The 27,592-nt window shown below is 43.0% G+C and overlaps 2 protein-coding genes across 15 annotated transcripts in view; one reads left to right on the forward strand and one right to left on the reverse strand.

Moving 5' to 3' along the window:
• The window catches only part of SEC61A2 (SEC61 translocon subunit alpha 2), a 34,771-nt gene extending 32,171 nt beyond the window's left edge, over positions 1 to 2,600 (forward strand). For all 6 annotated transcript variants that reach the window (XM_047865684.1, XM_047865689.1, XM_047865685.1 and 3 more), the window contains one exon: positions 1,495 to 2,600. In XM_047865684.1, coding sequence (XP_047721640.1) covers positions 1,495 to 1,681 — 187 coding nt within the window. In that variant the 3' untranslated portion in view covers positions 1,682 to 2,600. The remainder of the gene's footprint in view (positions 1 to 1,494) is intronic.
• Positions 2,601 to 4,738: 2,138 nt separating this feature from the next.
• NUDT5 (nudix hydrolase 5) lies at positions 4,739 to 27,531 on the reverse strand. 9 transcript variants are annotated; one of them, XM_047865704.1, is made up of 12 exons: positions 27,195 to 27,344; positions 24,608 to 24,694; positions 23,172 to 23,277; positions 17,381 to 17,488; positions 16,086 to 16,153; positions 12,027 to 12,076; positions 10,949 to 11,056; positions 9,950 to 10,045; positions 9,291 to 9,392; positions 7,588 to 7,596; positions 7,400 to 7,453; positions 4,739 to 4,982 (listed from the first exon to the last, which is right to left on the reverse strand). In XM_047865704.1, the coding sequence occupies exons 4-12, from the start codon at positions 17,441 to 17,443 to the stop codon at positions 4,873 to 4,875; spliced, it is 660 nt and encodes a 219-aa protein (XP_047721660.1). In that variant the 5' UTR covers positions 17,444 to 17,488; positions 23,172 to 23,277; positions 24,608 to 24,694; positions 27,195 to 27,344; the 3' UTR covers positions 4,739 to 4,872. The 9 variants fall into 9 exon arrangements, with proteins under 9 accessions (XP_047721660.1, XP_047721659.1, XP_047721656.1 ...); XM_047865703.1 differs by lacking the exon at positions 23,172 to 23,277; XM_047865700.1 differs by lacking the exons at positions 23,172 to 23,277; positions 24,608 to 24,694; positions 27,195 to 27,344 and adding an exon at positions 27,395 to 27,531.
• Positions 27,532 to 27,592: the final 61 nt, after the last annotated feature.

The raw sequence follows: 27,592 nt of genomic DNA on the forward strand, positions 1-27,592 counted from the left end.
CTGTGTTTAGTATCGAGGAACTGCCGGAGTGTATCCAGAGCGGCTGGACTGCTCTCCATCCCACCAGCAGTGGGTGAAGCTTCCAGTCTTTGCACGCCTTTGCTAGCACCGGTTCTTGCTTTTTGATTCTAGCCATCTAGTGGGCATGCAGTGGTAGCTCATTGTAGTTTTGATTTGCCTTTTCCTGATGAGTAATGATGTGGAGTGTCTTTTCATCTGTTTAATCAGCCATTTGTGTACTTTCTTTGGAGAAGTGTCTATTCACATCTTTTGCTTATGTTTAACTGGGTTGTCTTTTTGTTACAGAGTTGTAAAATTTTTGAGTTTATTTAGAGAAAGGGAGAGAGGGCGAGCGCACGCGTGCACATGCACTTGAGCTGGGGAGGGATAGAAAGGGGGGGGCGGAGAATCCCATGCAGGCTCCGCGTTTGAACTCATGAACTGTGAGATCATGGCCTGAATTGAAATCAAGAGTTGAACTTAACTGACTGAACTACTGAGGCACCCTGAGTTGTAAGATTTTTTTATGACAATATCCTGGATATGGCTCCTCTTCGGTGTATGATTTATAAATAATTTGCTGCCATTCTGTGGGTTGTCTTTTCACTTTCTTGGTGTCCTTTGCACGAGTTTTTAATTTTGACAACGTTCAGTTTCTCTTGGTTGCGTTGTGCTGGTCTTGGTGTTTATCTAAGAAACCATTGCCTAACCCAGGGTCACAAAGATTTATTATTTTCCATTAGGAGTCTCGGCTCTAACATTCAGGTCTGTGGTCCACTTTGAGCTAATTTTTTTTGTGTTTGGTGTGACAGGGGTCCAGATTTCTTTTTGTGCGTGTGGATATCCAGTTGTTCCAGAACTATTTATTGAACAGGCATTTGTATTTTTATGTAATTGTTTTTTATTTATCTAGAATGTAGATCGCAGAGAGTAGTATAAGGAACCTCTGGGTATTCAACTGTATCCAGCTTCAGTAGTTAAGCATCTTTCTGCCATTCCTGTTCATCGACCATCTCCCCAGTCTTTTGTTTTTCCTTTCTGGAATATTTTAAATATCATCCAAGTATATTAAACAACTCCCCAGGTGATTCTAATGCGCAGCCAAGGTTGAATTACCGTAAAGAGGGTCCTCCACATCTTGTCCCATAAATTTGTTACTTAGAAAGCATTTTGAAGTTTACTCTTCATCTACAAGAGGGAGCTAAAGATGACCTAAAGTACTAAATGTTTTAATGCGTAGATCTGCTGAGGATCCTAACCTGCCATAAAAATCACGTATTGTTTTTCTCGGCTGTTTACTGGTTTCTGGAAGTCGGGGTCACATCGTTACCTTAATGGCAAGGTTTTCACCAACACGTAACTACTGTGCACAACAGGTCATTCCGTGCTGGAGTTCACGACAGGCTTGTTTAACGATGCGTCAGTGTGTTGTTTCTGACTGTTGCACCTTTTCCTGTTTCGCTGCACCGCCTGACCCAGGGTTTTGTCTTCCAGGTACATCCCCACAGCAGCTGCGTTTGGGGGCTTGTGCATCGGAGCCCTGTCGGTGTTGGCCGACTTCCTTGGGGCCATCGGCTCTGGCACTGGGATTCTGCTCGCAGTCACTATTATTTATCAGTATTTTGAAATTTTTGTCAAGGAGCAGGCTGAAGTTGGCGGGATGGGTGCTTTGTTTTTCTGAGTGTTCCAGTATTTCTTGTGTGTGTGAAAGGGAAAATAATCTTGACACGTTGTTTCTGTCAAATGCTGGTTCCCCTTTTCTTCCCTCACACTTTGTTTTCAAGTGCTGACTGTCCCATTTGTGAAATGGGCACTGAGCTAAGCCTGTGTGCAGCGTTAGTACCAGCTGCCTTAAAACTAAAGTTTACATTATTCGTTAAAAAATGTACTCGTAGTGTTGCCCGTGATGCTGGAAACCAATGTGCCCGCCTTGCCATGTTCAGTTGTGACGGTGAGATGGTGACGTGGATCAGTTTTGCACACATTCAAAACACTCGATATTTCCCCCACTTGTTTAAAAATAAATGTAGTTCAAATTGCCACTTTCCAGTATTTTTGAGCTTATTTAATGAGTTCTGGAACATTTATATCTAATCTGTATTTTAGATATAATTAACTTTTTATACTTTTTTAACTCATAGTATCCACGTTCCCACCCTCCCTCTCCGTCCACCGCCCCTTCTTGTCCCCTCTCAAAGCTGCCACTCAGCCGACTGGCAGAATCAGGCTTCGGTTACAGCTGTTCCTAGAAACAACCGCTCGTGAGGACTCTTGCTGATTTTCATTCCTTCCTTCCCAGTGACAGCAGTCAGTGCTGTTTGACTGTATTGGCTATGCCTTCGAATTCCAACCCATCACTTGAGAATATGCTTTCAAGATACAATGCCCCATTTTTTTTTAAAACCCCTAAAGCAAAGATCTAATTCTCAAGCAATGTCTGTAGTTCAGTGGGGGTGAACATTATGAGTAATTCATGCTAGGAATTTGTGTATGTTGTTGTACTTTACAGCAGCAACATGAGTGTAAACAGTAGAAAATAAACCTTTATTTAATAAAACTGTTTCAGTTGTGTTGGAAAAATAAAATCAGATATTAAACGATTTCTGAGATTATTTGTATAGGTTCATCATAGTCATCTCACCCATCCTGAGATGTCTGTTGTAAGAGGTCAAATGTAATTAGTATTTAATCCTAAAATGGTTGAGGAACACTGACCAACTTAAAGGTGCTCAGTTACGTGACTGATACTACAAAGGATAGGAAAACGGTGTCAGATTAACATCCCAGCCTCCATTTGAAATAACATAGCTCTTTATAAATATGTGCTCTGTTGTCCAGAAAGAGATCAAACTTAATTTTTGAAAGATCCTTTTCAGAAGTAAGATTTTCTCGTTGTTTATTAAGTGCAGGAAGTATATCTTTTTTAGCCTAGCATCACAAAACCAAACAATTACAGGGGCAAGGCAGATAAAATAAAGGCTGGCAGGATAGGAACAAGGGTTCATCTCCTAAGGGGCTCAGACCATTGTTAGAATAGAAATGTGGATCCAGTGTTGTTATATAGGATTTTTTTTTTTTTCCAAGAGAAGGTGGAAACAGGGCTTTTTATAGGAAACCTTCACCTTTTAAATGCTCTTAAATTAACCGTGCCAGCCAGTGGAGACCTCCAGGCTGCCAACTCTCAAACTGACCTGACTTCCAAAGTACAGCCTGGATGTTTAAAGGTTAACATAAATGGCATCAGGGGTAGGTTCTAGGATTTAGCTGTCACTTCTAATGTGCACTCCTAGGAAGAGAAGGCGGCAGAACAGGTGGGGGTTACAAACATCTCTCTTCTACCGACATTTAAGAGTAGGTTTCTCAATTCCTGTGGGGAATGGCTTTGGAAGAGCTGGTCCGTTTGGAGACTGCTCTAATAAGCCTGAGTCTGTAGATTTTCTACACACCATCTGGTTCTTGATTTTGAAGGAGAACAGTAACAAGGGAAATTATAGAACTTGGTCTTTAAGAGCTCAGGAAGAGAGTAAGATCTCTGGAGCATCATGATGCCCATAATGATTTTTTAAAAAAGGGTTAGGGGCCCAGGGGAAGGCTACTATTAGAGCAAGTAGTTGGGGCCTAATTTTTGCAATATTTATATAGAGTAGATTTGATCTAGACAGTTCTCCACTTCCATACCTTACCCGTTTGTTTAGGAAGTATAATAGAAAGATACGTGTTTTTTTGCTCACAAAAACCTCTCTGGGTAGCACAGCGGACCTGTAGACAAATGAACTACATCATGCCATTTTTGGCATGAATACCCTGGTTTTATCTGACTGGAGGGGCCTGAGCCCAGGGCTGGAAACCCAACTTCGGGCTGGCCAGGGAGCATCACCGTGAGACTTTGGCTGGGGGCTAACCTGAGCTTCTGGAGACTTGTGGAAGTCACCATAAGAGGGGAACTCAGCCAAAGGACGAGAAAACGGCCCACAACACTGGTAGATGTTTTGAATGACGGGCTTTAGGCATGAAATGAGCTGGAAACAGTCCCCCATTCTCCCCTTTAAGGTAGTTGTATTGGGTTTCTGGTATTTGGTGACCTTGCTGGCTACACTCATGATTTAACACCAAGACCATAATGCCTACCAGCCATGTAAATGGACTTGGTTTCTGAGGTAAGGGTAGGAAAAGAGATTCCAAAATATATGTACTTGCTTGACGGAAGGGCCCTGTATTTTCAGTGGCTTCTTAACCTTGTTACAATGAATGGAATCAGCCACTTTTCATTACCTACGAGCTGGTTTACCCTCGATAGGTAGGCAGGACTGGCCAAATGTAAACATTTACTCATCACGAATGTTACTCTCTGTTGATTGTACATTCTCTGCTTTGCAGGGATGTATATTAATTCCATACAGCAATTAGGAGACCAAAAAAGTCCCTACATAGGTCTTTCTTTTTAAAAAAAATCTGTTTATAAAAAATCTTTGTCTCAACAGTAATACGGTAAATAGTTATTTGCATACCTCGTTACAGAAGTTTATATGGGGGCTGAGGGTGGGTGCGGTTGACCTAATTTGGAATTCAGGTCTTTTTTCCTCTAGAAATACCTTTATCTCCTGGACTAGACTGGATTAAAACACACTGGATTAAACATATCTGCATTTATGTTCTTTTTCATTAATATTTGCTGGAGTTTAGCATTTAAATATGAAGGCTACAGCCTCCCTGTAATACAATTCCATATCACCACATGTATTCTGTGTTGCTTTTATTTAATGAAAAAACTAATTTCAAATCTACATTAAGCTAAGCTGAATAACAAAGTCTTAGTGAAGGAGGCCTGGTGGGTGGTCTTGTTTGTAAAAACATGGCTACTGTCCTTTGGCCTTAAAACTTCAGGAAAGGCACTTCAAACGGCTTCGTGTTTGCATGTTTCAGTGCCAGAGCATAGGAATAGACCCTGGCGTCCACTGTCACATGTTCTTCAGCTACCAGAGCTACAGGAAGCAAAGAATACAAGTTAGATAATGAAGAGAATAAAGGAGAATGCCCCTTATCAATCAATCAATCCAGACTGAGCTCCTACTATGTGCCGGTTACAATGCTAGATAGAGATACAGCGGTGAACAGGACCCCTTCTGCCTTCAAGGACCTTGCTCTAGTCAGAAGAGAAAAGGATATATAAGCAGGATTACATTTCCAGCAAAAGACTAGAACAAGAAGAAAGAAGAAAGGCAGATCACACATATCAGAGGTGAGGACTTGATGCGTTAAAACAGCAAAGCTGTAAGTCTATAGATGCAAATCACTACTTCTTTTAGAGTGCACTCTAGAGCGCTGCTGTGGTGACCCTTCAGTGCCTTATCTCGGGATTCGTGCGTCCTCTCTGCTGCCAGACAGCACTGATTTTCCGCCTACAAGTTCAGCCGCGTGCACGACAGGACTGGAATTCTAGAGAATTCCAGAACAAGGCCGCGGGAGCGTACGTCGTACCATGGGCTTTGAGGGGAACTTCTGTTTTGTTCAGGTGGAGGTTATCGGACCTGGAATCTGTCACTTGTTCTCCCAGCCACTAGTTTAGGCGCAAGCTCAGAGACACGTTGATCCCGGAAGGGAGGCTGGCGTCCTACTCCTCTGCAGGGCGGGGGCTGGGGAAGTGCTGAAAGCTATTCTGTGTAACCACCCGAACTCTGGATACTTCCCTCCCAATCTCTCAAATGTGACTTGTTGAATAAATGGTTTGATTACTATATTTCCAACCTAATAAAGCTAGGAAAACTGGTTCTTTCCCCCCTTCCTCCTCCTGTAGATCTGTCCCCGTCTACCTTCCTTCCTCCCTCTCTCGCACCATGTACTGCCCCCTCTTCCAAGCCTAGATCCAGGGAGGTTAAGTTAGATGGAAGGGAGAAGGACGTTCTTTAAAAGAATACTTCTCTAATATAAAAATGCAGTAAAGACATATAGCATCTAACATTTAAGTCCTTTTGTGCCCACTGTCTTGTTTAATTGTACTCACGCCTCCCCAGAGACAGGGGCGACCTCTCGTTCCTGTTTCAGGAGAAAAGCCAGGAGAGGCTGTGGCATGTGTTCAAGGTCGTAACCCATACACGGCGGAACCTCAGAGCCAGTCAGACCCGACAGACTCAAAGATGTGTTGCCCCATACTGGCAGCCACAGCTCTCTGAGGAAACTAGGGCTTTCTCCAGTATGAGCACTTCTCATCCGGACTGAGATCTTGAGGTACTTGTTACCTTAGGTCTAGTTTTTAAAAAGGCAAAGCAGGAAGGGAAGCTTTCTAGGAATCTGAATCACAGTAGTTCTTGGAAGCTCATCTTTACTTTTAATTAATTTATGAATTTGTGTTTATTTTTGACAGAGCCAGAGCACGAGTGGGGGACAGGCAGAGAGAGAGAGAGAGAGAGAGAGAGAGAGAGAGAGAGAGAATCCGAAGTAGCTCCAGGCTCTGAGCTGTCAGCACAGAGCCCGATGTGGGGCTCGAACCCACAGACAGTGAGATCATGACCTGAGCTGAAGTCAGACGTTTAGCCGACTGAGCCACCCAGGCGCCCCTCATGCTTACTTTTAAAACAAGAGAGTCATTAGAAATAAAATTGTAAGCCACTGGTACTTACGGAAGGGGAGGAAGAGACAGCCCTCAAAGCCTCAGGTCAAATTGTGCTTCAAGTTAAGTTTTGAAGTAAAAACTTTCAAACATTCAAGTCATGACGACTGTCTGTTCCTTTACAAAGGAGTGATCGGGGAATTAGCAGCCGGCATGGAGGAGCTCCCTCTGAAGGGTCTCTGTCACGCTCCAGTCAGCCTATCCTAATCTGCCCACATAGGCTTACTGAATTTTTTACAAAATCCCTAGGAGATGGGCTGGCCAGAAAGTACACAATGTAATTTCATGACCAGTAATTTACTAGGGGTGACGCTGTTAGTTTGGTTCATTATATCAGCATGTTGCTCTTTGTATATAGCAGATACCTCAGTCTTTGTAGAAAGAATATTGTTAAATTCTCCTTTCACTTCTACCCTGCACAAAGTACCATCCAACATGCTAGCATTTTTGAGGATCAGCTAAGAGATACCTACTTAGGCCTCTTCAGTGCCATGGATTAGTGACATGAGGTACAGAAGTTTTGGCTAATCTGCAGGAATATAGTTTTGGCTATTCTATAGAAAAAAAAATCCCATTGAAAGCCTTCAACTTGACAGAGAATGTTTTGCTCATATTTTCAAACTCAGTGCCACCCAGAAAAGAAAATCATTGTTGGTTAACTGCAGTTCTCTAACATTTCTAGGTATTTGGCTTTAACGAGGAAGAATATAAAGAAATGGAATTATACTTAGTTCCTGAATGGGACTGGGGATGGGGAAAATTGAGAAAACTGGCAGTCTTAAGAATGCTTACCATCAAGTCTCTTCAGCAGGTCATTCTTTGGTAAGGAAATTACTTCAACAAATTCTAAACAAAGAAAGTGCAAGTGAAAACAAAGCTCCAGAATAAGAGAGCCTACCAGAACGCCACAACATGCCTGTAGCCATTTCCACTGCGCTAAGCCATACGCACATCAGCCACTGCTGAGTTGGGTGACGTACCTCCATCTCCTGAAAAGAAACAGAAGAAGGACATTGCAGCAAGGCCTGCTCTGGTCAAACACTGGAAGAGGTTAGTGCCAGACATACCGAAAAGGGTCTGAGACTTCAACAGAGACCTGGGTCTCTACTAATCCAATCTATGTACGTTAGATTCTGTGTGTGATCTATGGAGAATCAGATTCTATAGATTCTATTAGAATCTATGTAAAAAACATTCCAACAGTACAGAATTTGTTCTCCAAATCAAATGTTTAATAGCCAAATTGAAAGCATACTCTATGATAATACACACAGGTATTTTTAAGTTGTTAAAGTATATAAAATTTACCATTTTAACCATTTTTTTAGTGTTAATTTTTGAGAGAGCGCGAGAGAGAGCAGGGGAGGGGCGGAGAGAGAGGGAGACACAGAATCCGAAGCAGGCTCCAGGCTCTGAGCCATCAGCACACAGCCCGACGCGGGGCTTGAACCCGTGAACCATGAGATCATGACCTGAGCTGAAGTTAGACGACTGAGCCACCCAGGTGCCCAGTAACCAATTTTGAAAATACAATTTAAAGGCATTAAATACATTCACAGTGTTGTGCAGTTATCAGCACTATCCTTCTCCAGAACCTTTTCAGCATCCCAAACAGAAACTCGGTGCCCATTAGTTTACTTTCTGTTTCTATGAATATTTTAGGTAACCTCATATGAGTGGAACCACAATATTTACACTTGAAAAATTTTTTTTCTTAAGTAAACTCTACACTCAAATGTGGGGCCTGAACTCACACCCCCCAGATGTGACCGAGCCAGCCAAGGGCCCCTATTTACGCTTTTTTGTCTGGCTTCCCAAAGCACTCGGCGCGACATTATCAAAAGTCACCCTACCACAGCAGGCACCAGCGTGTTTCTCTAACAGCTGGATGGTATTCCACGGGGCATCTACACCACATTTTGTGGGTCCACTCATCTGCTAGTGGACACTTGGGTGGCGTCCACCTTTTGGGGACTGTGCTGACACTGGTATGCAAGTCCCTACATGAGCTTTGTGCTTTGGGGTATAAACCTCCTAGGGGATTTGATACGGTGGTTCTGTTCACCTCTGAGGACTGGCAGGCTGCTTCATGGCACGTTAGGTGCCTACTTGCGAGTTTGAACATCGAACATTTAAAATCAGCTGTGATGGGCCCTGACACATTCAGGAGCCACCGAGGTGATGAGAAACGGAAGAATATGGCTGTGCTACCTGACACCCCCTTTAACGGGGTGGGAGACGACAGGGAACTGACAGAAGCATCAAAGCTGGAGCCCAAACTTGCTAAGAAATCTAACAGAGCAAGGAAGTTCTTAAACGTTTCTCTAAGTACGGAACTCAGTGATAAGTACTTCTGCCATTCTTATAATACACACAAAGACACACATCTGTGATTCTGAAGGTGTTCACTGTTTCCTCTTCAGACCTCGGGCTCATAATCCTAAGTGGGAATAAACTCCATACAGAAGATAGGGAAATGTGAGAATTTAACATTTGTAAAGAACACCTAAAAATCAGTTAAGAGTTAAAAATGCTACAGGACCCACGATGAGCAAAACAGCCCAGAGTACTGAAGTATCTAGAACCCTGTTCCTCTTCTCACAAATCAAAAACCAAGGCAATAGCAAGTTAACCAATCATCAGTGCGACAGAACCACCTTAACCGCGGCCGGTGCACACTCACCTGGCTTTGGCTTAGGCCTCACGTTTTCAGCATCATCTCCGTTGATAGTTACCGTCACGATGTGTGTGGTACAGTTTGTCAAGCCCGGATCCATACATACAGCTGTGGAGAGAAGCAAACGCTCAAGTTCAGACACCGGTCCGACACGACACGTTTCATTACTTAAATGCCTTCGGAAGGAAACCGGGCTCATGATTCACAGTGCCCACGGAGCCCGTGCGGGAAAACTACACTCGGCCCGATGTGCTCAGTATATGCTGTGGGACAGCACAGCATACGTGTTTCCCTCCAGAGTTCCTGGGTTAAGTGCGCTAAGTCTGGGGGTGAGACAGTGCTGACGTGTTGTCAGGTCCTTTCACCACATTGAGAAAAAAAATCTAGTGAGGAGCCTGGCACGTGGATGAGGTAATAAAGCTCAGGATCTGAGAAACTCTGGAAGGTAAGCGAATTTCCCATCTCTTCTCCAGCTTCAGGGCCTCCTTGTTCAAACCTGCCCTCGCGCGGAGAGAGACTCGCCTGTAGACAGTGACCGAACCTAGTTGGGATTTCTCCTCCGTGGATGAGCCTCAACGCAAGATCCTTCACACCACGCACAGTGTAATGGCTGGCTAATTTTCAAGGGTCTGTCCCCAAGCGCACACCCGGAGAGCAGTACAAACCTGGAGAGCACTCTGCCACATCACCTTTGTAGCCAGTTTCCTCCTCAAGTTCCCGAAGAGCTGCTGCTTCCGGGCTTTCATTATCATCGATGAGACCTGGAAGTCCAAATCCTTTGTGAGGTGCGACAGGGAAACCCTCTCCTGACGTACTGCTGGGAGCTACGCGAGGAATCAGAGGACTGTGGGAAGCGGTTGCACAGGTGACACTGACTGAGGCTTGGAACTTTTCTAAGAGAAAAGGCAGGGACGCCTGGGTGGCTCCGTCGGTTGCATGTCCGACCTTTGATTTCAGCTCAGGTCATGAGATCGGGCCCCACGTCATGCTCAGCACTGGGCACGGAGCCTGCTTGGGATTCTCTCTCTCCCTCCCTCTCCCTCTGTCCTTCCCTTGCTCACGCGCTCACCCTCTCTTTAGAAAAGAAGAAAAAAAAGCAAAAGAATAAAACTGCAGGCAGAGTAAGTAGGTTCCGACAGCTGTTCCTCTTATTCAGACCTCGACTGTTCCCGTGGGCATCTCTGCAGCACAGACAGCGCGGACCCGTGAGGAGAGCTGGCTCGGTGCTGCTGTTGGCCCCCTGGCGCGGCTCACGGACCCGGCTCTGTGGCATGGCCCAGGAAGCCTGTCATTCTTTTCCGTTTTCCTCATGTGACCCTGTCACCTATCTTGCTTTCCTCCCTCACAGAGCAATACTGAGGCCGCAGAGAAATGCCCGGATGAGAATCACCTGTGAGGAGGACGGGAGGCTGGCGGACTGGGGGCGGGGCGTGCTCAAAGCCAGCAGTAACCAGGGAGGCCAAGTGGGGAGGACGGTAGAACTTGGATTATTTCACAGACCCTCGCCTCGCTTTGGGGGGTCAGTGCATCAAAGAGTGCATTTGAGGGATGCTTTTTTTTTTCTTTAAAACTTAAAACCGCCGAGACACATAAAAAGGTGTTAAATGTCCAAGCACTGCCGTTCTAGCTGTTCTAGGTGCTCGGCCGAGCGGTTAGGGACTCACCTGCAGGGAATTCTAGGCAGTAGCCTCCCATGGGCGGTCGGAACTGCTTCACCAGAACGATGCACTCGTAATGAAGTGTCCGCTGCAGCACTGGGATGACCGCCACACCTGTGACCAGGAGATAAAACCAAGGAGGTCCCTCATGAAAGGTCAGGGAGTACTCGGCACAGGGTCAAGGACCAAATTCCTGCCTACGCTAACCTCTGCCGAGACCTATTTCTCAACCTGCAGCAGCCAGGCCGTTTTCACTGATCTCGTGTGCTTGTATTTCCTTTCAGCAGTAAATGGAGTCAGTCCCAGTGTTTGTAGTAGATGCTAAGTTAGAGTCTATTGTTTTAGGATAAAGGACCTTTTCTCCCAAGAGAGAAATATTTTACTTACAACAGAACACAGACAAAACCCCAGTGCGTTCTGGAAAACACAAATTGCCCACAAGTAGTTCTTGGCTACCTCCCTCCACCCAACTCTCCCGGCAGACCAAAACAGCAGCTGTGGCAGCTACTCTGTTTACTTCCACTAAAAAGAGAACAAGATGAAAGGGAGGAATGAAAGGGAAAAACAAAGACCTATTGCCCACTTCCCCCAGAGCACAGGTGATTCTCAGGATCTTTGCAGTCAGTGCATTTATGCCTAGAAGGGAATGTGAACTGAATGGATAGTCTCTTCTCCTAATTCCGCATCCTTCTCAATTTATAAAGCAACTGGTCCATCATAAAGTAGTGCCAAATATTTTTCCAAACGAAAGGCTCTCACCTAGGTCCTTTGAACAGAACACAGGATTTCTAGAAGTCCTATCTAGATGCAGTATGTGGCTTCAAATTATACTGACTTCTGTTTGGCTATAAATATTAGTATACCTTTCCCTCAAAAACACTGGGACTGAAGCCAGAAGTTATTTACAGAGAAAGCCTGATTTAGCCACAAAGCACTGCAAAAAGGAATACCAGACTTAAACATAAAAGACCATAATCGAAGAGAGCTGCTCTGAGGTCTGGGTTAAAGTAAAAAGAACCCCGCCTCTTGCAGTAAAGCACGGTGACTTCCTCCATGAAGAGTCGTAAGGGGTTTGCACTCCTACCATCGGCCGACTGCCCCTTCCTGGTCGTACGTTTCACCGTTTCCCACGTTCTGTTCAGGCAGAGAAGCAAAAACAAAATCACTAACGTCACAGAGGAGAATGCCCTTGGGTTTTCAGTCCACAACCAGAACTTTACAAATGCGAAGCATGCGAGTGTAATAATGATAATGGCCAAGGAGACCACGACAGTACAGATCTATATGGGAAAAGCCACTTCCATCGTGCTTTCCTGTAGCTTCTGAAACTTCTTCTGAAGAAAACGTGCCACCCACGCCTGACCCTCTGAGCACTATCTAAACAGAAGGCCTACTGATCGCTTGAGCTGCCTTTCAGATCATTCACTGGGAAGATTTCAGTTTGATCCTAAATCTACAGGTTAGCAGTAAATGAAAGTATTGACCAGTCTGTGCAAATTAAGCTCCTAGGAGAATTCTAGCCTTTTCGCTAAGAGCAAAAGATACTCTGCAGAATAGGAACCACTGAGACAGTTATTTATATGTGACCTAAATAACAATTTTAGAAAGCAGGGCCGTCCCATTTACTAATTGAGGAATTATTACATTTAGGTGAGTGCTCTAGTTTGCACGTGTGAGATCTCTCTTATCTAAGGGGAAAATGGTCCAGAGTGGAGAAAGTGAGATGAAGAATGGTAGGTTTCTGCTCCCTTTTATGGCTTTATTCCCGATGGGCTGTTTGTTTCTGGGGAACAGCGTCCCGAGAATCCGGTTACTGGTACAATGCTGTCTGAAGGGGAAGGACATATGAGGCAAAGTCCCCTTCACTCTCTTCTCCCTTGAACTGGAAAGAAGCAGTGGTAAGAAATGAAAGTGGAGAAGCAGTTCAGCTTTGGATCTGGGAGAAGTAAGACATCTGAGTGGCTCTGGGGACCCGAGTAAGGAAGGCGTCAACATCCGCCTCCCTCCAGAAGAGCAGGAATGATGAGACGGGCCATGTGGGGGGAGCCTCGAACTTTTTATCTGGCTGGGTTGGACTGTGTCACGTTTCTGTGAAGGAAATCCCGGTATTTAGTCTAGTTTAAAAAAACCCAAAAAACACCTTTCTGTAAACTGTAGATCTCTCAATATTATACCCAAATTCGAGCAGCGAGTGTGTCAAAATGAACGGGTGGAAGCCAAACGCTGCTGTGACGACTCACAACCGTCCGACATTCCTGTTAGTAACAAGAAGCCAACCAACAAGCAACTCTGGTAAGTAAATAGTACAGATGGCAAGAGATGAAAACCTTTTCAGCTCTCTGTGCCACCCCTCAGGGTTAGTCCTAAAGACTGAAGAAGGCAGTGCTGGGAGGAGCCGTGAAGGCGCCATCCCAGATACTCTAGGAATAAGGGAAACAAAAGAGCAGCATGGTTATGGTTAAGATGATGTAAAATAACCAGTAACGAGCCATACATCGTGAACCATGAAATATAAACGCATTTACACGGGATCCTAGAACAGGGATGCCCCATGGGAGCTCCGGTCATCTTCAAGGGACTCTGAAAGATGAGCGTCTGACCGAGTCAGACAATCTCAGTCTCCACCTGCCTACCAGCTGAGCGCACAGCCACACATCCCGTGAGACCGTTCCCTCCGGCGTAAAACTAGGGAATTAAGAGTATGTTAGCTCAAAAGCCTCTTGTGGCGTTAGAATTGATTCTAGTTAAGCGACTCCGTTTTCTGAGTAGCTGTCATAGGAGAAAGCTTGCTCTGCGTTCCTCCCCTGGTCAACAAACGCAGGAGGCAGGAAGGGCACCGAAGGATGACTTCAGCTCTGTCCCGATGTCCATCAGGGGCACACTGCCAGCATAGGTTTACACTGCTAGACTCAACTCCGTATCTGTACCCATGAATAACATGGTAGAACAAAGGATTTTCTAGCTGCTCTCATCCTTACCGACACGCTTTTGCATCAGGTAACAGATAAAACATTTTATGAGTTTATACGTCATGACCTATGGCAAAGCACGGGGATTCCCTCTTCAAAGCCTGACACTGCGGTAGAAATGTCAGTGCTTTGCCTACGAGCTCCCTGGAGTTCACGAGGAAGACCTACGCGTGCAAGAAAGGAGGTGAACATGCTATAAGCAGGCCACATAAGCAGGTACTCGCTAGGCTTTTCAGTGCATGCCTCAGCTACTCAAACAGACTCCCCGGAAGTGAGACCTGGACACGAGTATCCCGAAAAGAGTCTCCACGTGATTCTGACGCACGTCCCTGATTAAGAAATGCTGAAGGAGGAAGAGGAGTCCAGTGAAGAGATGAAGTGGTGCAAACCAACACGTACTCTTTAATTAGTGTTAAGAGGCATATTTGTGTTATAAACCTTAATAGCTTAACGGGGAAAAGAGAGCCAAACTGTATCACTACAAACTGGGTGCCAATCTACGTTTTCACAAACATCAGTCCATTTGAACATACTGTGTTCCTTCAGGCTCGGGCCTGGCCACATTTCTGTATTGTATTCCTGTCCCCACTATTTATTTCCTGTTTAGTTCTGCACATCAGTCTCTTTAAACAAGTGTTCTGCCGAAGGCAGAACATCCACTGTGTTGACGGGCGGTAGCATGGTTGGCTTTCTCGCTTTGGGGTTTTAATTTAAGAGTGCTATGGATAGCTTGATGTTTCCCACAGCTCTCCAACACTGGCCCTTAGGAATATTTTTGCTAGTTTAGCAGAGATAATTGAAGTGGTTTCAATTACTGGCAAGTCCATGTACTTTCACGCTGATGACAGAAGTATTTCCTCATGAAGAAACTCTGTATTCTCATTTGATCACTTAGCAAATGGAGTTTTTTTTTTTTTTTTAATGAATCAATATATCATGTAATCTGGATACTTTAATATTTAGTTACATTTTTATATTTTCTCATTCTATCTCATTCCTTTTCATATTTCACTAGGGAAATGTTTAATCTATTTTAACACTTTTTTTTCTGATAGTTAATTATAATTTTCAAAAAATTTCTTTTCAGGGCAGTGACAGGGGCCGAAAGAAAAAATTCTAAACAGAAAACGTGGAAAACAGAAGAAAACAGGTTTACCACACAGATGCCATTAATGTTTTGCCAATTTTCCTTCTAGCCTTTTCTTATATATTATTTGGAAAGAGTTTAAAAAGCATATACACAATTTCCTATTTTATCATCAACTTAATAACTTTTCTCAACTTGCTAGATTGTCTTCAGAATATGCTTTGTAGATAACTGCATAGATTTTACCAAATGAATACACTAAAAAATTATTTCCCCATTTTTAAACTGAGAATTGACATACAATATTGTATCTGATGTGTACAACATAGTCACTCAAGTTATATACAAGTCACCACAGTAAATGTAGTAACCATCTGTCACCCTACAGAGTTGTTATATCATTGACTGTATGCCTTCATACTGTACATATTCTTTTATCATGCTACACTATAACAATTATTTCCCCATTTTTAAGATGGTTAGGGTGCTTTCGATTTGTTTTTATTTTTTTAATTTTGTGAACATTTTTCATGCATAAATCTGACTCCAAACAGTCTCAGGGGTGGGGTTACTTGGATTGAAGGGTGTTATATCTTTACGAGCAATTGGTACATACTGTGAAATGTTTTGCAAAACTTTTTTTCTTTTTTTCCAATTTACGTTTCCGTGAGCAAGGTGTAAAGCATGTAAGTTTTACCTCAAACCCAGCAATGTTCTCTCCTTCATCCTAATTTAGAAATTAAAACCTGGTATGATTCGGACGAGGCAATCTGGATTGTTAATTACTTTGCTGCTTCATTGGCTTCGGTGGGGCTCGGACCAAAATTTCAGGTTCATACTAATCTACTCAGGGAGAATGGTGTTGAAATCAATTCCTGATTAGTTAATGTAACAAATTTACAATGTGCTTGTATTCGGAGATGAGAAGTGATCCAAACATTCTGAGAGTGGGAAAATACTGAATTAGATTTCTCATTTAAGATCGAGTTTACAATAAGAAAAGTATCAGAGTTCATGTCAAACAGTAAGCGGAGACCCCGAGAACCCGAATACCGAGCATTTTACAAAAGGGAAAAAAATCATTTACCTTATTTTACCAGTAGGATCCATGTACGTTGTTTTTTCAAGCTTGACCCATTTTCCTTCTGAAATTAACTAAAAGGAGACAATAAGTTGGGAGGCTTTTAAACCGAGGATTTTATTTAGAAGGTGTGTTTTCTTTCAGATTTTCTGTGTGGCCCTCCCAGGGATCACGTTTCCCTCCCAATAATTAGTGCAGGTTTTCAGTTCGAAGTATGGAAAGCTATCTTCCTGAAGGGTGGTTCTGCTTCTTTTTGGAGTTTTGGAAGTAATACTGAGAGGTGAAAAGAGATGATAGTTGAAAAAATCCTGGCAGTGGGGGCGGGGGCGGGGGGGTTGTAGGTAGAGAGGGAGGACGAAGGACGAAGAAGTGAGGGGTTTTCTGGGACCCAGCGTTCTATGCTCTGAGCCTGGGGCCCGTCACACAGGTATGTTCAGTAGGTAGAAACTCCTCGCTGGCGTTTTAGTCAGTGACGACATGGGAAGGCTGACTGAGGAGACCGTGTCCAACGACTGCATTTCCAGTGACACGTGGGTTTCCCACCCAGCCCAGGGTCATTCTGCCTAGACACCGAGTTTCGGTTACGAGGACTAACGTTCCTACGGCACTATACTGAACTGAGAGGGGAGTTTCGCTGCGGACAGAAAGCAGTAGCCTTTTTCTTACTATCCTATCTTTTACTTCTGCCCGGCAGCAACCTAATAATTATCAGCAGATCTATTCACAGACAACATGGAAAGATTTTTAAATCATAAACAACCGCAGGAAGGTGTCAAGATCAGAGTTCCAAGATGAAGGACTTAAAATTTATCCATTCCAATGGTTCCTGCAGGAAGAGACTTATTAAAAGCTAAACTGAATAACATGTAAGACGTATATTAGTTCTGGAATTCAGACTACAACTAACAACTTAGGTTTTTATTGTTCTTAAACATATATACTGGGACCATAAACAGCTAACGAAGATGCGAGGCTTAAATATGAAATGTCTAAACCCTAAAACTCCCAGAGGACTAATTCTTCTACCCGGGCAAACTTTTAATAAAATTTGAGACTTTTTGTATGAAGAGCCAAAATCCGCTTTAAAACAGTCTCAATTTCACGAGTGCATATAATTAAGAGATACACAATTGCTCCCACACAAGAGCAAAATGTCCCTGAGTCCTAAAAAGGGAGCAGGAACAATGTTTAAAACCTGTCTTTAAGAATTAAATACAATCATTTGAAACGACAGTCTACACATTTCATTTGGACTTGGCTGTGTGTGGGGAGAGAGCAGGGTAGTGAAAAACAATTTATACCTCCTCTGAAATAATAGACTGTTTGGTATTTTGAGAAGGATCCGCTGGTTCTTGGTTTTCCATTTTCAAACCAGTCAGTCTTTACAATGCTCAGGCAAGAAGTTCACGCTGTAAGATAAGATTTGTTTAGGCTACAGTTATTTTTCCGAATTCAACATTTGAACAGAGGCTGCTGGTCAAAGTACTTCACGTGGTGAAAGACTTATTTGTCATCAAAGCTCACGTGAGCTTGGGAGAACTGCCCTAGAGGGAAGGTCAGTGCAGAGGCCCCAGGAAACACCCAAAAAGAACCAACAGCCGGCCCAGTGAGATTCAGCCCATGTGGGCTGAGCTCCTTCTGGGCGGGCATCAGGCACTTACATATACATTCTTGCATTTTCTGACTCCAAATTTAAACTTTCCAGGGTAAACAGTTCAAAAATTGTATGCCATTCCTCACTCCCACCCCTTAACTACTGCCCCTTATCTACCCTTTACAGCTCAACTGTAAGAGTGGCATGGGCTGGCTCTTTCTACCTCCCGTGTATCTTTTTTTCTTTTTTTGTTTTACACTGGTAGTAAATGGATATAATACCATTTTGAAAATTTCGAAATGTGCGGTTCAGTGGAATTAAACACAATCCCATTGTGGCCCGTTCACTTTGAAGTTTTAACACATTATCAGAGTCACGGTTGCCCATGAGCTGACAAGTACCACCATGTCTGTTGTGGAAAGAGAAGGCTCCCTCTCTTTTGTTATCCACTACTACGTCCTCTATTCTTGGCTTATTCTCCCGTTTGTACCCTGAATGTCTCAAAATCTTTTTCTGCCCTCAAAATGGGCTGAATAACCTGGCTGCATACAGAATTATGGGCTGAAAGTCACTTTCTACCAGAAATATGCAGGCACTGCTCAGTTGTCTGGCTTCTGGTGCTGCTGCTGTGAAACCTGAAGCCATTCTGATTCCTGATTCTTTTTCTATGTGGCCTGTTTTCTTTCTCAGGAAATCTGTGGTTATTCATGCCTTCACGTAGACGTTATTGCATTGAGTACTCAAATGGGTCCTTCTTTTTTTATTGAAGGTGGTGGCCGTACGATATTATATTAGTTTCAGGCACACAACATAGTGGCTCAATGTTTACATATATTATGAAGTCATTCCCATGCTAAATCTACCACCATCTGTCACCAAAGTTGTTACAATATTAACTGTATTCCCTATGCTGTACATTACGTCCCCGTGTCTTTTTTATAACTGAAGTTTGTACCTTTTAATCCCCTTCCCTTATTTTGTCAAGTGGGTCCTTTCAGTCTGGAAACCGTACTGCGCTTATGGGGGACTTTTCTCGAATTATTTCACAGATAATCTCCTCATTTTCTCTATTCTTTCTTTCAGGAACTGTTGCACTTCCTGAACTGATCTTCTGTCTTGCCTTCTTCTTACTATTTTCTGTTTTCTTGTCATTTTAAAACAATTTATTATTTTTATTTTAGAGACAGAGAGAGAGCACGAGCAGGGGAAAGGGGCAGAGGGAGACAGAGAGAATCTGAAACAGGCTCCATGGTAACCAAGATGGTGTGGGTACTGGCATAAGGATAGACATATAAACTACTGGAAAAGAGACTCCAGAATTAAACCCACAGATTTATGGTCAATTGTTTTTTTTTTTTTTTTTTTTTTTGAGAGAGAGAGAGAGTGCGAGCAGAGTAAGGGGGCAGAGGGAAAGAATCTTAAGCAGGCTCCATGATCACTACAGAACCTGATGTGGGGCTCAATCCCATGACCCTGGGATCATGACCTGAGCCAAAATCAAGAGTTGGGTGCTCAACTGACTGAGCCACGCAGGTGCCCCTGCTTAACTGATTTTCAACAAAAGTGCCATGTATTCAAGGGGGATAAAAAAATAGACTTTTCAAGAGATTGTTCTGGGCCTAGACACATACATTCATAAGGACGAAAATGAACCTCTACCTAACACCATATATAAAAATTAACTCAAAACAGATCAAAGATCTAACGTAAGAGCTAAAACTACAAGACTCTCGGGGGAAAAAAAGTGTATATCTTCATGATCTTAGGCAATAATCTCTTAGATGTGACACATAAATACAGGCATTCCAAGAAAATGCAGATGAACCGGACCTCATCAAAATTAAAAACTTGTGTGCTTCAAAGGATACCATCAAGATGGTGAAAAACTACTTACAAAATGGGGGAAAAAATTTATAAATCTGATAGAACTCTATCTGAAACATGCAAAAAAAAAATCCTTAAAACCCAGTAATTAAAAAGACAAATAACATAATTAAAAATAGGCAAAGGACTTGGATAGACATTTTTCCAAAGAAGATACACAATGGCCAATAAGCACATGAAAATATGTTCAGTGTTGTTAGCCATCAGAAAGAGGCAAATCAAAACCACACTGAGATACCACAGTTCACCCCTATGATGATGATTATAATAAAAGACTGGTAATAACAAGTGTTGGTGAGGATGTGGAGAAACTGGCATTCACTGCCAGAAGGCATACAAAATGGTGCAGTCGCTTCGGAAAACAATCTTACAAAGGTTAACCACAGAGGTCCCATGTGACCCAGTAATTTCACTCCTAGTATATATACACCCAAGAGAAGTGAAACGTGTTGTACACAAACATTCAGAGCAGTATTATTTGTAATAGCTCCAGAGTGGAAACAACCCAGATGTCCATCATTTGCCGAATGGATAAATGAAATGTGGTATTCCATTCAATGGAATAATATTCATCCGTACAGGGGCCCCTGGGTGGCTCAGCTGGTTAGGCATCTGGCTTCAGTTCAGGTCATGATCTCACAGTTTGTGAATCCCAGCCCCCACTGCCAAGCCTCCTTGGAATTCTCTCTCTGCCCCTCCCCCACATGCGTGTGCTCTGTCTCCCTCAAAATAAATAAACTTAAAAAAAAAAAAAAAGGCAATGAAGTACTGATACATGCTACAACATGGATGAACCTTGAAAACATTATGTCAAGTGAGAGAAGTCACACACAGGCGGCCAAATATTGTATGATCCCATTCATATGAAATACCCAGAATAGCAAATCCAGAGATGCAGAAAGCAGAGTAGTGGTTGCCAAGAGACTAGGGGGAAGGAGAGGGTAGGGAGTGACTGCTTATGGGTATGGGGTTTCTTTTTGATGAAAAACGTTCTAGAATTAAATAGTGGTGATGGTGGCACCATCTTGCAAATACACTAAAAACCAGGGGATTTTACAATTTAAGAAAGTGAATTTTATGGTATGTGAATTGCATTTCAATTAACAACAATCACCTCTGCAGTTTTAAAACCCCCAAGAGACAAAGAGTTGGGTTGTTGAAAGCCACCTTAAATCTCAAGGTTGACAAAGCCTGGGAGTCTAGTTCAAGGAGCCCTGAGTGACTGAACCCAAGCAACCATTCTACCGTTCTCTGGGTGTATATTTTGCCTGATACTCAACACGTATTTCTGTTGCAAAATTAAATGTATTTCTGTTGTATTATTAAGATGTGATCAATACGGTTCCTGTGGATTATTACGTGGGCAAGCCTACGATTTCAGTTTCCAATAAGGACTTTGGCAAAGAAGCAAAACTTGAGGCCCTAGGTAAGAAAAAATGACTTTATGCTAAAAAAATAAAAACCACTTAATAAAGATGAGAGAAAGAAATGTTAACACATTTTCACACTCATTTAAACCTTGAAGAGATATGCACAAACTGTATTAATGTTTGTAAAAAAGCACACACACAAACCAACATCAAGTGTGTGTCTTAGGTAACTCGGCTAAAGCACCCCGCAGCAGACCCACTGGAAGTGAGGCCGTCTCGTGCTGCAAGGACACAGCAGCGCACACGACAGACAAAGGTCCTGTCCTTCAGGGGCTCCCTTTCTGGTGGGGGGGGGGGGAAGGGAGGAAACTGAGGAATAACATACATAATTTATGTCAGAGCCGCTAAGTTTACGGAAAAAGGCCAAGAAGAAGAGTGGAGAAGATGGTGGGGGGGGGGGGGGGCGTGGAGTGATCAAGAAAGCTCCCTTTAATTTTGTGACATTTGAAAGTAATAAAACAGTAAGCTATGTGGACATGTAGAGACAGTCATTTAGCTACAGGCATATAGCATAAGAAAACAGGCAGTGATTCCTGGTAAACTTTTAACTAGCCTTGGTTTATACATGACAAATAACCTACATTGTCAGAGGCAATCAAAACAGCATGAAAACTAACCATTAGCTAAATCAAAGGTTGGCTGCTCGTCACTATTTGTGGTCTCTACACCCAAATAAAAGAACTTCATCTACCTAGATTTTTATCTTCCAGATTTCCATTTCCTTTCATTAGTAACAAATACATCAGAGAAGGAATTATTTCCTCTGCTTTTAATTCTAACACTTAAAAGAAAATAACCTTTAGGCAACCAAGCGACCCCATTTATTGCACAACGTAATCTGTCTAGAATGATGCAAAATACTTGGATTAATTTTCTACCTCCTTTTGAAAAAAACATTTTTTTTTAACATTTATTTGCCTTTGAGAGACAGAGAGAGACCGAACGCAAGTGGGGGAGGGGACAGAGAGAGGCAGACAGAATCTGAAGCAGGCTCCAGGCTCTGAGCTGTCAGCACAGACCCCAGTGTGGGGCTGGAACCCATGAACCGTTAGATCATGGCCTGAGCCGAACTCTAACGCTCAGTTTACTGAGCCACCCAGGCGCCCCTCTACCTCCTTTTGAAAAATGGTATTTTGACCCCGAATAACTTTTCTGTGCTTACTCAAACTTAAAAACAGCGAACTGCAGACCTCACAAGTATAAGCACCACCAGAAGTTCATAAAGGAAGTGCTAAATAATCTGTCACTTTTTCTATGAAAAGGGTTCTTAATCTGGATTGCCAGTAAATCTAGACAAAATGGAGAAAGTTCCCCAGCCTCAGGTGAGTATCTTTAGGGGCAAAGGGGCCACCAGCTCCTTTAAATTATCTGCTAGGTCTCCTTATCTTTGTATCTTTATAGCTTCCCTTAGATTGTCAAAGGGATTGTTGATGGCCCAAAGGTGAAAAAGTACTTTTCTGAAGGACTGCTCCTCATCTACTACTCTTCATTTAACCAGGTTAAACTCCCTTACAAAACAGTCTCCATAATCAAAAGCTGGATTTTTGGTCAGCAAATGTTAAGCTCTAAACAGTTGTTTCAACAGATCATATTAAAAAATACTGAAGCTAGAAATGTTAGAGAGCTAGAAAAACAAAAAACAAGCTACAAACATAAATTACATGAAAGAAAAAAAGTGGCAAACAGGGCTGGGACTCTCTAGGGTAATTACTTGGAATGCAATCAGCCCCAAGGGGCAACAGTATTTCGTAGCAATCTGCTGACAGTGTAAATAACTGGAAAAAAAAAAAATGAGGTTAAAGGGTGATTTCCAAAGTATATTCTTCACCCTGTGAATCCCAAAATGTTCAGGATTATAAAAGCATCTCAAAAATGCTACTGAAACAGAAAAAGAATATTATTTTTAGCAGCATTTCAAAAACAGAAGCTAAATGGTGCCATTTGGGGACAGTCATTACAGGCAGTCATTACACGTAGGCTTAGGCAGCGCAGAAACAAATGAGGCTCCATTGCAGCCTGCGCCCCCCTCCCCTTACTGTCACAGAGCTTTCCTGAGCTGACTCAATGCTATTTTGAGAGTTAAAAGTAAAGTGTAAATTTTCTCCACTACATTAGCTAGCATTTCAAGTCACCTACATTTTACTAATATGCACATTAGACTTAAAATAATATCCGTATACATACTGTTGAGTTGTTTTAATTCACATAACGCATTTTCGCTTAGTTTGGTCTGAAACACTGAAGGTCTGTGATGTGTTAGCTGTATGATTTTCCCAGGACACAAAAAACTCTAGTGAGGGAAAACATCAAAGGATTATTAGGAGGGCCATACATTGATAGGCAGGAAGCTAGCTGGCTTTATGAGCATGGGCAGTTCAAACATTTGGGTAGGTATATACTAAGTGTAAACTGATCCATATTCCTGCCTTTGGGGACCTTATAGTTCAACTCGAAAAGAACCAGAGGGTATGCCTGGTTCTCTACGACTATCCTAGAGATAATGCGATATCAGGGTGTTTTAAGTGCGTGACAAATCACATCCACTTGGGAGGCAGGGAAAATCGTAGACTTTGAAAAGGCTGCTACTAAGAGGTCATTAAGATATGATTTAGATACCAAGAAGGCAGGGAGAACATTTGAAGTAGAAGGAACCAGATGAAAAACAAAAACACTAACTGGGGGAAGGGTTGAGAAAGTACAGTAGAGTTGGGCAAACTCTGTTGTTCTCAACCTTTCCCTCCCAACCCCCTCCAAAACAAACAAACAAACAAACAAAAAACACCTGAAACCAAGCCCACACATATAATGGATGATGTTAATACTTGCAAAGTCATTTCCAAGGGCTTACGCAGATTTGGCTGGATACCTGACCCTCCCCCAGATTTGCGGGCAACCCTAACTGGCATGCCACAAACTCTTGCTGCTATGTAAAGTCCTTTTGAGGACAGCACTTAAATTCTCTGCTCCAGGGAAGAAGGGAAAGGGTTACTTTTTCACAACCTCACGTATTTCAGTCTTAGTAACAAGAGCTGGATTCAGGTCAAGAGGGAGGGAAGTTCGCACTCAGGGTTGTCATTATTCAGTTATTACCATATCGGAATCCTTGCAGTTTGCTGAGGTTGCAAAGTGAAGCAAAAAATCACCGGAAAAAACACGCTGGCTCCTCTCTCCCAGGTAAAAACTAAATGTTGGAAACACCATTTATACTCAACCAAATAAAAGGTGTGGAAACTCAAATCATGAGCAAAGCTTCTGATGAACCGAAGGCAGGCAGTCGGAACAGTTTGATGAATAGATCGAGACATTTACAATAAGGCATTGTGAAAGAAATTAAGTGGGAAAGGGTTAATTTTTGCAAAAAAAAAAAAAAAATTTTTTTTTTTTTTTTGCAAAAATAACTTTATGACCTTGTGAAGTCAAACATCAAATGCTCAGGCCTGACCAAGATGCCATTCTACATTCTTTCAGAATAATTACACAGAAAAAACACTTGATTTATAATGAACAAATAATCAATTAGTATCGCTACATTTAAGTCTTGGTTATAGTCATAAAACTTTTAAAAATTCAGTTTTTTTTTAAGATAACACTTTGAGGGGTCCTTCTTTGGCACCACTTACGGTAAAATTTCGGCATCCACATCAAAAGGATCCACTTCATATGAATTTTCCTTTGCTGACAACGATTATCTTGATAATGAAGACTTCCTGTAGTGAATTTGTTAATTATGGAAAGTCATCGAGTTTCTTTTCTTTTCTGGCAGATGTGGGGGTTGGGTGGGCAAAGAGGTAACTAACATTCTACTGAAATTATGCTACTTGGTGATTTATAATCATTACATTTAGTTCCGGCTGGGAACTAATTACCCTTGAGAAGGTTAATTGGTTACAGGCCTACAGTAATGAGACCAGCAAAGAACCACGAGTCACAGCCCAGGCAAGAGAGAATGTAGGTTTGGTCTAGGGTGGCCGCAGTGGCAAGGAAACTTGCACATGACACCTTATTACTTGTCCTAAACCAGTGTCTAGGGACAGGGTTTCCAAAGCTACTGCAAGAAGATGTTCTTAAAGGACATCGGGACATCAGGAGAAAGGGGCAGTACAGCATTCAAACATGGGCCCACTAAGTTTGAGATGGTGGCAAGATATCCAAGTGGGTAAAACCAGCAGGTAGATGGAAATATTAATTTAGAAGGGGGATTCAAGGAAGGAAATGTTTTTCCATTATTTAATTTGGAATTGCACAATAACCCCCTCTTCCACAATCACTTAACTGTTGATATTTTCAGGCATGCATGAGAAAAAGCAACTATTTCCATTGTTGTAAAGGTTTTATTGAAGCAACTTGAGTATAAACACTTCATGGCTAAGAAAAGACAAATATGGTGGCTAAAAAATAATGGAAGGGAATTTAGCTGTATCCATTCAGAATACTGGCACATCTGGTTGTAATGTTGATTTATTTGAGGCTGGTTAAATGTGTAACTAGTTACTTAAAATTAACTGTAATCCGAAAAAGTCACTGAACACTGCTTCTCAAGTATAGAGCCTGAATAGAAGACATCTGTAACAAATTCCTTCCCTGCAGTGTTTATATTTAAGTTTACAAATTTGGCTGCTTCGGCACAAATAACTGCAGCTCTGTATTAATGCTTTGCAGCTGCCTCAACCTCGACACTCAGGTTTCCTGGGCTGCTAACATATTACTCCTCCTGGAGTGACCATGTTCCCAGTTTCTACTTCCTCCTATACATCTATTGATTATCTTCAACAGAAAATACCTTATCCCAATTCACCCCAGCACTGCTAATATTTCCTTCAGCAGTAACCTGTTGATTTCCAAGTCAAATCAAAACAAACAAACATTTAGAGGGATTGCTCCAACCCCCCCTCCCCCACATCAGGTCTCTCCTAAATCTGGCAGTCTGGCACTATTCTCCCAGCAATATATGATATATTACTTCATTGCCCCTCAAAACAGAAAGAACTGCATCATCTTGGCTCTCAAAACACTTATGAAAAACTACTGCCCTCCCCTCCCCCAGAATATACTGCAACATTGTAATTTACCTCTGCTTGGAAAAATGTATCTTTAAAAGTGATGCTCCCGACTAAACCACTTAGCCAGTAGCGTTTTTGAGAAAAACCAACCATTGAACTCTTTGGGGTAAGAGCTTTTCACTCCAAACAGGCAGAGGATCCTGTAATTATCCTAACGAATACTTTTCTACAGAGGCCCGTAGTCGGTGGGCTTCCTGCTTTCTAACCTAAAACTGCTTAGCCCGGAATGTGCAATTAAAAACAAACAAACAAACAAACAAAAGATTTAAGTAATTTCTACACCCAACGTGGGGCCTGAACTCACAACCTGGAGATCTCCGGAGCGCGTGCAATTAAAAAAAAAAAAAAAACCTAAAATACACGCCCTTAGACAGACGTGACTGGGGCAAGTCCAGGGCATGTAGTTGTAAGAAAGCTAGGTTCTAAAAGGCATTTCTCAGCAACTAGAATCTGATTCTTTTGAAGACACAAACAAAAGTTTACTTTTAAACTATGCTGTTGTCTCGTAGCCATCTGATAACGTCATTACGGAAGAGATAAGGAAAATAACGGAGTGGTGGAGGCAAGAGAAGGAAAAAGAATGATACTGCAAATTTCACTAGACTAGAATTCTTCCAGTCTTATGATTCCAGCATGGCCCGGCTACTGATACAATCTGGCTGTATTTTTCCAGGCTGTTACTTTGGCAGGGCTGGAATAAATGAATTTCACGCTCAAAAGAGACTCCTCTCCCCTTTCGTCGGTGTTCCCAAATTTCTCTCTCCTCCTCTACCTTCAAAGTCGAACCCTCAGGAGCGTACGGCCAGGATTCTCTCCCTATCTCTCCTAGTTCCCCTCCACGAACGAAGAGGTGCGATCATCCTCTTTGCAGATGCTTCAAACACTGCACTCAAATGAAGTTAATTGCAGTGGTTTCCTGCTTTCTCTTCTCCGAATAGTCCAGGCTCTTCTACCCCAGTCCCTGGTTTTCTCTAAGCTGGCCCTCCTTTCCGCGCCTTCGCAGCGGTCGCCCCCTCGCTTCCCGGGTCGCGCACCCAGTCCGCAGACTGGGACACGCGCGTGGGGCTGCCCGCACGCACCAGATGTGCTCCCTCCCTCTTCCCCAAAGAGGGGATTGTACACGATTGGCCCGCGCCCAGTTACCTACTCCAAGGTGTGGGGTGAAGGGGAGGGTACTCCTTTGGGGAGGGGGACGAAAGAAGAAAGCACGAAGCCGAGGCAGCAGTCTCAGAAGACACCGGTGCTACTGCTGGAGGAAAAGCCTCACCTCGCGGTGATGAGGATGTGCACTCGGCCCCTCCCGGTACCCGTAGAATCCCCGCCCGTAACCTCGCCTGAGAAAGTTACCTTCCGGGGCGGGGCACTTCTTAGAAGCCGCTTCTCAATACTTCCGGAATTCCTTTCCCGGGACGCGGACGCCTCGCGTGCGTTTGTGCGTGTGTGCGGGTACCAGTGACTACTACAAGGACGCCCCGCGATTCTCCTCCGCTCCCTTTTCTGCTACTGCCTCCTGGCTTGATGGACCGGAAGAGTCCTTGAGCCAAA

Source organism: Prionailurus viverrinus, chromosome B4 (assembly GCF_022837055.1).
Source record: "Prionailurus viverrinus isolate Anna chromosome B4, UM_Priviv_1.0, whole genome shotgun sequence".
Classification (NCBI taxonomy): domain Eukaryota; kingdom Metazoa; phylum Chordata; class Mammalia; order Carnivora; family Felidae; genus Prionailurus; species Prionailurus viverrinus.